Here is a 10326-nt window from a genome sequence, read left to right on the forward strand (position 1 = left end):
CCCCCGCCGTCCTGACAGGGTCCCTGCACGGAGCAGGGGCGGCTCAGGCTTCCCTCCATACCTCGGGGTCTCGGGGGTTCTTAATTAAACACCCCTGAGCTGAATGAAAAAGGGTTCCTGGGGGTCATTTTTTCTAAACTTCATTAGAGTTCTCTAGACGAAGTGGGCTTGGCTGCAGTGGGGAATAAATTGGCTGGGTATGAAATCAATTATGTAAAGGCCCAAAGTAAATCCGTAAGGAAAAATCCCAAGTTATTTTGTTTTTTCCCTTGCCTGTCATTCTGAATGTTTGCAATAGTGGCATCTAGCTTGTCCTGAGGGGTCAGTGTGAGTAGAGCCCTAATGTGTGTTTCTTATCTAAGCTGCAGTGAGAATTCTGAGATATGAATATTCAGCGTTTCTGTTATATTACTGCTTAGCAAAACGCAAGTACAGTGTTCCTATAACATCTCATTTCCATACTGCACTAAGTTGATGGATTGCAGTTTGAGTATTTGTTTCTTTTTCAAGATAGTGATGCAATTTCAGTGGTTTTAAATGGGGACCAATGCTTCCCTCAGTTTAAATCTTGGAAATAACAATTTCCCCCACCTTTTTCTGCTTCCCGCCAAGTCCTAGGCCTACAAACAATTTGTTGACCAGCACAGGGCTGGGAGTTCGTGTTACCATCACGAATGCTTGCTGCTCAATTCTGATAGCAGAAGTTTGGTTTGTTTTGTTCCTTGTTTTCAAAATAGTAGGTGCATTAAAACTTCTAGGTCAGTTTAATTCTGTCTTTATTCAGTGCCTTTGGATTTATTTTGGAGCTGGGAGGTTTGTTTCAGTATAGTGATTTTTGGATTAATTAATGGTATGTTAATATAATATAGACATGTGTCTTTTTTAATCCATATCTGTTTGCCTTTACCTTAAACACCTGTTCTGTGTGAGGCCACAGGGGAGGATGATGAGTAGGTAGGATGCTCTCCTGGTTTGTTCTTTGGTGTAACATGTGAAGTTCAGCTGTGCTTTTTTAGTTGGAGTGTACCTAATTTGCAATCCAGTGCTTCTTTCTTCATGTGGTAAGTGTGCTGTGTTCTGAGCTTGACCTTTGTTTTTAGCATGACTGTACAGGCTGCCTCTGTTGTTTGACAAACAACTCCTTGTAAGCTAGTGCTGATTTTCTCCAGCAACAGGAAGTGCTCCCTGACAGTATTTGTGTCAGATGGTTAGTCCTGTAAAGGACGTCAGGGAACACGAGAGAGCAGAGGACTGAGGACTCAGCCTCTCAAGTAATGTAGCTGTTGAGGTGTAACGACTGCATTTCACCCAGTATGGGGTGGACTGTAGACCTGGGACTGTTTGGGTCTTGTTTCTTTCAATCTTTTAGCCATGAAGTGATCAACATCAATCTGAAGAACAAACCTGACTGGTTCTTTGAGAAGAACCCCTTAGGGCTGGTTCCTGTTCTGGAGACCAGCAAGGGCCAGCTGATCTGTGAGTCCCCAATCACTTGTGAATATTTGGATGAAGCATTTCCAGGGAAGAAGTTGATGCCTTCGGACCCATATGAGCGAGCCTTTCAGAAGATGCTCTTGGAACAATTCTCAAAGGTATTGCATGATTAGGGTGGGATTGTGTTTCTTCACCAAAACCTGCAGCTCTGTTGATAATGCTGCTTTCATCCATTAAGAGGCAGGTCTTGTGTCTGAGGAATGCTTTTAAATAACCAGAGGTGTTATTTGGATTTTCTTGCTGTGAGCACATAGAAACCACTGTGGGGATGGATGCAGGAAGACAGCCAGGCTAGTGAAAGAATATGTGATTGAGGCAGGATTTTGAGCATCCTGTGGTGGAGCAAAGGTTTATAGACCAAACCAGCTGAATGCTTGAGACCTGAGCAGTGGTCACTGCTGTATTTTAATCAGAGTCTTTCTGTAGGAAGTACTGCATGCACGTGGAATGTGAAGAGTGCCTGGCTGAGGGGTGGCAGATGGCTGTAGACATGGAACATGTATAAGGAGATTGATTTTTGCTCTCGGTAGGAGTTGGAGGAGGTCACTGCAGCTGACTGGAAGTAACCCCTCTGTGCAAGCATGTGCTTTGAAGGGTCTAGGAAGTGAAAGAGGTCAGCTTGGGCGTGAGGCAGCGGAGAAGAGGGAACAACGAAGGTGCAAGATGCGGACGAAGGAGGATGGAAGGGAGGATATATTTACAACAGGCCTTTTTTGAATAGGTGTGATGGGAAGGGGGCTACAGGGAAGCATGCTGCAAGGAATGAAATGTGCACTGAATGTTGGTTGTATGAATAACACAGTCCTTGAAAAATGTATGTTTATGAGCTTTTAAGAATATAATTTAGTTAAGCTTGGCCAATGAGCAACTTCCTGGTGCTGTATGCTAATTTCTCTGGCAGTGACCACATTAGAAAATGCACAGGTTTGTAGAAGCTTGCATACCCTGGGCTGCATAGCCCTTTCTTACAGTACCTTAAACATTGAAAATTTAAGTGCATTTGGATTTCAGAAATACGTAACTGGGACAAGTTACCACTCTGCACCTTGCTGCTTTTATTGCTACTTTTTTTGGTAGCAAATGGGAAGCATGCTGCTCTTTTCATTGTTCTTTTCTTATTGCAAGACTACAATTCATTAGTATTTGCATTTGTTCTTCCTTTAAGCCTTTGCTTACATTATCTGAATCATAAAAGATTTTCGTTAATGGGCTTTATATATTTCTTTAAAACTAAATCTTTAAGTTTTAACTTGCATCTAGTATCTTAACATCTTGAGCTCTGAGTGACTTGTATTATTGTAATAAGAACATTAAAAACTTTATCCTTTCCTTTGTATAGATACCACCCATAGCTTTCAAGTATTTTGTGGCAGTCAAAGATGGACAGGATGCCACGGCGCTGAAAGCAGAGATTGCTGAAAAGTTTGGCAAACTTGAAGAGGTAAGAGTATTTCATGATAATGAGCAGGTGGGCCGTTGGTGTATGATCCCTTGTTTCTTTCATGCTTTGGCCTTTGGAACTAGTTCTCTTGTCACTCAGTTGGTAGTTACAGAAGTGAGGAATCTCAACATTTACTGGCCCCAGCTGCGGATGCACAACAGCGCCGTTAGAATAAATTCATAGTAGCTAACCTAAATTTCATCTGTATGATGAAGTCTCTGGGAACTTGTGGAGTTATTTTGATTCTAGCTGACTACTGTTGTCTCAAGTATCTTTGGTGTGCTTTAAATGTAAGAAGCCCTTGCAGCATGTTCTAGGAGCAAGGGCTGAGGGGTCCAAGCTGATGACCAGCATCTGTGCTGTAGCTCTGCTGAAATCAGTGCAGATAGACTGCTGATGAACTAAATCTGGTTTTGTTCAACAGCTTATTTTAGTGAGGTGGGGGGAAGTAGAATGCAATCTGACCCTTGCAGAAATCCAGCCCTGGGCTGTGTTCTGCAACAGTGGTGTAGTACAACTTCAGCAGAGCTCCAGGAAGTGTCATGTGGCTTTGATGCTCTGTTAGCAGATTCACCATCCTGATTGAGTGTCAGTAGCAGTTCTTGGCCAGTCTGAACACCAACCAGACTTGGTTTTATCATGAACCCTTTCCTTTTGTGGTTTTATCAGCCATGGGTAATGCTTGTCTGGCTTGATCAAGAAGCATCCCTCCATGGTGTTTCTCTTCAGCTGTGAGGCTACCAATAACTTTCTAGTACTTTCATAAATCTAGCAGTCCTGTGCATTCTGTTTCTCCACTCACCCCACCCTGAGCTGTCAAATTGTTTTCAGGTTACTCTTGTCTGTCTGATCACACTGATGCTGAAGTAGTGCAGATAACAAATATGTTCTTGGGGGAAGCCAAGCGTGTTTCACTTCCCCAAAATACAGATTTATTAACCCATTAATCTTCATTCTGCTTTGTTAATGCTGTGAAATACCTGCTGCTCCTTCAGTGTCTCTACTTTACTATACCCTGAAGGATTTTGCAGCAGCAGCAGCTGAAGGTCGTTTGAGGATGGGAGGGAGGAGGAGAGCCATGCACACTTCACTCGGCCTGTTGCAGGAGATGCTCAAGAAGGGGAGCGTTTTGCAACACTTGGGTGTTTAGTCGCTGCTGCCCGACAGAGGGAGCTGTGTTCCTGTCGCGGCAGCTGTGCAGCTGTGGGCTGTGTCTTGCCGGGCACCGAACAGCTTGATGCTTCCTGACGGACTGCTTTAAAATTTCATCTGGAGCACGCGGGCTAGGGGAGTAAATGCCATTGGAGTATAGCGTTGTGAGTTCAAAAAGGCAAAGGTTTGCAAGTTCTCTTGAGTTCCACCTTTAAAATGCCAAAATGCCTGAAAACAAGGGGACTGGTCTCATGAGAGAAGAGGCCGAGCCCTGGAGATTCTGCAAGGCGTGTTAAACTTGGATGACCATGGCACTTGAAAAGTAGCAGAAACATAAATGTAACAGGAGATCTTGCTGCGTTCTTTGTGGCTGTGCTTTCTGTGCAGAGCTGTGGGGATCTCCTGGTGGCTGTGGGTGTGACACTTGCTTCCCTTTGCACCTGAAATCAAATCCGGTTCTAGGTGTAATATTAGAAATGCTTTCCTGACACCACTCGGACTCCAGTGCCATGGGAAAAGCCTATGCTAAGATGGTGTTTAGTCTACCTGGATGTGAAGTTTGGCTGGATTTTTTTGCTCAAGAACTGCATGTACATTGTTACATTTGATTAGTCTGTGCCATTAATGCTTTTCAGGAAGGAAGAAGTAGTGAACCGTCAGATTCTGAGAGTGAAATTCCTTTTTGTTTGGGCACAAGCTGCAGCTTGCTAGCGATTAATAGTTTGTGACAGTTCTTGAACCCTTGGAGAAGAGTTGGGCTGACTGTATGAAAGAGTTAAGCGTGATCCTACAGCTGCTTTACTGACTAGCTCAGACTCCCCAGATACTGCATGTTCAGGAGGAATGTGCCACGTCTCCATTATTGGCTGTCGATCCCTTCAGTCTGTCTGCATTCCACTACAAAGTGGGCTTTTGTTGCTGTGGGGTTCTGCTGTGGCAGTTTCCCTTCTGAGCCCAGCTCTACTTCCTCGGCCCGCAGGTTCTGTCCAAGCGCAACACTCTGTTCTATGGTGGGGACTCGGCCTCCATGCTTGACTACCTCATCTGGCCCTGGTTTGAACGTCTGGAACCATTCCAGCTGAAGGAGTGAGTACCTTGCCCACCTTCTAGGGTGTACTGACGTGCCTTGCCATAAATATTCTTTGCCTGTACTCTGCAGCAATGTGCCACTCTTAGGGGCTGCTGAAGAAAGTTTGTATTGTGTTACAGGTTAGGGGAAGCATCTTCCCAAAAAATAGTCTCACCCCCTAGTGCCCAAACCATCCTTGAAGAAGAAGACAGGCACAGGTGATTGGGCACTGTAAAGTGAGGGCTTTACTGCTGGCTTGCTGACCTACTTTATCTACTGTGTGGTCCTTGATTGGAAGGGGAAATACTAAAAACAATCCAGGAGTATAGGTCTGGAGTCATGAAGGTATTTGTGTGACTGAGGATTGGAGTGAGCTATTGTATGCTAAGAGAAGATGCTTTCTGGGTAAGGGTAAGGGGTTATCTGGAAAACATAGGCATTAAGTGAACTTGGGAGTTGGAAACTGTCATGCAGAGTACTTGGGTCACTCTGCCAGATGATAATGATAGTAGCTTCTGTTACACTGTTAAGCTTTCAATTTGCCACATGGTGTTTTGGTGGTTGTTGGTTTGTTTTTTTTTTCCAAATGTGTCAGAGCAGGTTTGTGAATTTAGTCTGTTAGCTGAGTCCTCAGTTTCTTCAACAGACTGTGATAGCCTGTGTCTGTGTCTTGAGCTTCTGCGTTGCAGGGCAGACTGCACAGCTTGTCTTGGTGTGCAAGAGAGAGCAGAGAAGACGTCTGTGGGTTGTGAAGGAGGACCCAACCACTGCATGCAGCATTTGCTTCAGGGCTCACCACTAGCAAAGTATTCCTGAGGGAGGCAGTAGTGCACAAATCTCTGCCCTCGCCTCAGAGCTGTGTGTTTTGTAGCCAGGATAACATAAGCAGAACCATACTGATATGCACAATAAGCTCTCGTTTGTGTTTTGCTCAGCTTTGCAGAGTGCAAAAGGTCTGTAAGAACTTTCACTTTCCAAATGCTAGTCTGTCTTCTGTGATCTGATACATATTTCTGTCACCTGCTCTTAGCTGAACTTTATACTTGGAGGGAGAAAGCAAAACAAGCGGTAAAATAGAAATGCTCAAGCTGTTTTGCTTCCTTGATGCCCTCCAGCTTTCCCACTGATGTTACTTGGTCTCTTCTCTTTTCCTGTAGCTCCCTGAGTCACACCCCAAAGCTCCAACGCTGGATGGAGGCCATGAAGGAGGACCCTGCTGTCAAGGCTACAGTGACTGACCCACAGACATACAAAGACTACCTCCAGCTCTATTTGAAGAACAGCCCTGAGGCATGTGATTATGGGCTCTGAGGTGCCAGCAGACACGTGCTTGCAAAGTGTCAGTGCTCCTTTTCAAGTGTGAGCTGTGAGGATCTAGGGTAATTTGGTGTGGGCTCTTCTTGGTTGCTTTTAATAATGGGGAATAAATCTGTGCTGAAAAGGCTGAGAAATCTTCTGTGAACTCCAGTCCTTCCTGTCAGGAGGAGGACGTGCTGGCTTTGGACAGGAAGTGGAAAGTAATTGTGGGCCATATAGTGTGAAGGAAAATGTGGCTTTAGTCGGAGGTGATGTTCTGTTATCTCTGACCTCTTTGCAGGCATTGATGTTGGGCAGTCCCTGAACTGACACAGATACTTGGTTTAAAAATTGTAATGCTGGTGTCTCTGAAAATAAATAAAAAGCAAATAGTGCTGTCTTTAAACACAGTTTTTCCTTTGGCTTTCCAGGCAACTCTTGTCACTGGACTGGTTGTGCAGAGAGGAGCAAGGGACTACAAAGACTGAAGTAGATAGTGTGGTCTCTACAGTTACTTAGTACAAACTGTCCTGCTCTTCAGGAAGCACTATTGCCAAACCACTGAACTTGCAACCCTACCCACCTACCCCTGCTGAAGTGACATATGCAAGGACCGTCTCCTAATGGCTTCCAGTTAGGACTAGCTATGCTGGGGGAGCCTGTGGTTAGTTATGATCCTTCTCTGCCCTTCTGAAGTAGGGTCATATTTATTCTAGGCACTAACCTCAACTATCCTGAAGCCTGGAGTAGGCAGTAATGCAAACAAACTGTCCTGAGCAGAAGGACATTTATTTTCTGTTCTGCTCCAGAACTCAAAGCATTGCTGTACTTGTCAAGATGTAGGTGAAAGCAGAGAACTAAAGTAAAGGAGTTCAGTCAGAGCATTATGTACTGGTGGTGTCTTGCTGCTGGTGAAAGAATGGGTATGTTCTGTTCCAGCAGGTAAATGGCAGAATCGGAGCTCTGCAGCTGGACATCTTTTGATGCAATACTACATGCTAATAGAGCTGAGTGGGTACAAGATTATTTGAATCAAAAATAGTCACAGGAAAGACTTTTCTCTTTTTTCTTTTTTTCTTCTCCACATAGGGGATTAAAAGAACTATGACCCACTCTGATGTTGCTCAGCTGTGATTGTCTTTCTCTGTCAGACCACTAACAACCTGAACTAGCCATAATTCCAGGGAATACGCATGCAGAGAGAAGTAAGGCAAAGCTGTGTGCCCAGGACAGGGCTGTGGTTCCTGTGGTGCCGAGGGGGTTAACATGAGATACAGAAGACTGTTCCTCTCTGTCTCCCACTGCAGTGAGGTGAGGTAGCAGTGCAGGAGGTAGTGGTCTTTCAGCTTGTGGTTATTGGATGGGATTGTTTATGCTCTTACTGGCCTTAATTCAAACTGTTCAGCTTTTCCCCTCCTGTTTATCTCTGTGGCTTTTAAGCACATCTGGCACTACCTAGAGAAATACTAATTACTCTGCTGTTCCATCCAGAATGCTGATGTTCTTGAAAAAATTGCCCAGTCCAGATCTGATGCTGTACTCATAGATTGTCATGAGAGAACCCAGAGGAGGTGTAGAGCTGTGAGGTGTGTTTTGAGGGTGTGGATCTGGGCTGTTTCCTTGGGGGAAAGCAGAATTTGAGCTTCAGAAAGCCATTATGCCTCAAGTGGTGTTGCTGGGATCTCAGTGACAATCTTCCGAGAATTAACTGCAGAACATTTTGGTTTTATTAGCTGCTCTGCTTTGTGCAGGGCTTCGTGAAGTTGTTAGTATAGTAGGCTCTAAGCTGGCTTTTATATACATGACAGAAATAAGTTGTAGTGTGCTCCATTGCATTCTCCCTGACATCAGGGAGATCCAGTAATGAATTAAGAGCAGAGACTGGCATCCAAAAACTGAAAAGGCTAGGGCCAGACCATGGTAATCCAGAGATGCTGTTGTCCAAAGAAAGATGTGCTCTCCCCAGCTTTGTTTAGTGGCTGTAGAGTGTACCATTATAAATATGCTACTTCAGCAAAAAAAGTGAAATGAAATATTCTGCCTTATAATTTACTGTTAAATATCAGTGTTGTAAATCTGCAGGCAGACAGCTGGGGTCCTGAACCCAGCACAACAAGAAATCTGTCTTTTTTTCATGCTTTGCCTCACGCCCAGTCTTTAAAGGAAAAGCAAAGTTATATGGACTGGACAGGCTGTCTTCTGTCAGACTGGATGGGTGTAAAGGCTAAAGAGGCCAAGAAAACAAAACACTTATCTTCAGTTTTTGTCAACAGAGGAAAAAAGATGAAGGTCAATAATGAAAGGATCAAGCAAATGAACCACTCTGTCTGCAGAGCTCTCCTTAAAATATACTGTGAATCAGACTGTACAGCAAGTATTCAGTTTCCTCACTTTCTACTCCATATTTTGCCCCTGAAGGTTGTTGATGGTGCTACTGCTTTTGAAAACGGTTGACTTTTTTTTTACTGTTACTGTGGCACCAAGCACAACTGCTTTCACCACAGGCTAAGAAAACCAAAAAATTCAATTTCAAGCAAAAAAAAGGATAGAGCCTGTCTTATAAAAATAGTGAGTTTAGGAGCATGCTGGGTAACTGCTTCAGGTTAGTAAGGCATTTGGCCTCATTCTGTCCTGCATTTGTAGCATGCCCCTCTATCTTTACTGATATCCTTGAGGTGGTTGTTGGTACCATAATGCAGGTTGTGTCCAGTCTCCTGTTCTTCATTAGCATTTTAGGATCCCTTATATTGAAGCTAAGAGCAAGGTAAGAGGAAAACAAGATGGAGGGAGGGAAGGGGATTCCAGGCTATCAGATCTGGGAAGGTTTGCTGAGTTTTGGGTAAGTTGAGTGGGACCTTGGGTGAACAGGACTGTGGCTATGACAGAAGGTCCTTGCTTGGGGAAATGCTTGTGAAGGGTCTGTCTAGGGAGGTGTTAGAAGGGTCTGTGGTTCTTGTAACTGGAGATAGTGGTTTGGAAATTCTCAAATATCATATAGTAGGGACACTTCTGTGAACTCCATGTAACTGCTTTTTTAATTTTTTTTCTAAGCATTTAAAAAGGAAGAGAAAAAGAAATATCAGCTTCTTGCTACACTTCATCTAGCAGCTGTCTGTCCTGCTCATTGGAGGTGCCTGTCTGTGTGTGAGTCCATGTGCCAGGCACGTGTTGTTGGCACAGTGTGACATCTCCTGGGCCTGCTCTCCCCAGTTTTCCACTGCTGTAGCATCTGTCATGTCCCCCTGCTTTATCAAGATTTGAGAACTGGCAGTTTCTTGTTCTCTCTCCTTTCTTTGCTAGTAGACAGTTTATTTCACCACTGTTCCTTGGATGTTGATTTCATATGGGAATGGCTGATGAAAATGGAGTCTCTTTGCAGTCATGAGATCAGATGCAATTTTAGTAAATCATCCCCAATTTCTGTAAGGTGGAAGCAGTCTAGTCTTTTCTGCTGCTGTTGCAAAGATAACAGGGTTGGCAGTTGCTGATTTATTTGAGTAAATTAGTAGTGCCATATGATGGTTTTAGGATTTCTCCCTTCTAAACCAATCTGCTAAACCAGAATTTTAAACCTCGCCAGTGAGATGGAGCTGTGCCTGGGGTGGAGTGTGACAGCTGTTTAGCAGCATGTAGGAACTCTGTGTCTGAGTCCAGGAGGAGGTTAGAACACAGCTCGTATGAAGGGACCGAGGTACTGAGCCTCTTCCGAGCCTTTCACAGCCATCTTCTGGTGTGCAGGAGGCAGCCTGTGAGAACTGCAGCCTGTGCTGCAGGCTTGTGTCACAGAGCCACAGCTCTTGGCCAGGCCGATTGGAAAATCCACCTCTGCAGGGGGACCTGAGCCAGGAGAGGGGGCAGGGAGCACCCCGAGCCG

At 44.5% G+C, this 10326-nt stretch overlaps 1 protein-coding gene across 1 annotated transcript; it reads left to right on the forward strand.

Moving 5' to 3' along the window:
* Nucleotides 1-1369: 1369 nt before the first annotated feature.
* GSTO1 (glutathione S-transferase omega 1) lies at nucleotides 1370-6853 on the forward strand (the record flags this gene model as incomplete). Its single annotated transcript, XM_008946711.1, has 4 exons — nucleotides 1370-1592; nucleotides 2834-2935; nucleotides 5067-5173; nucleotides 6314-6853. Coding segments are annotated over 4 exons (586 nt in total), but the record flags the coding sequence as incomplete, so codon positions are not given.
* Nucleotides 6854-10326: the final 3473 nt, after the last annotated feature.

Source organism: Merops nubicus, unplaced genomic scaffold (assembly GCF_000691845.1).
Source record: "Merops nubicus isolate BGI_N331 unplaced genomic scaffold, ASM69184v1 Scaffold51708, whole genome shotgun sequence".
Lineage (NCBI taxonomy): Eukaryota > Metazoa > Chordata > Aves > Coraciiformes > Meropidae > Merops > Merops nubicus.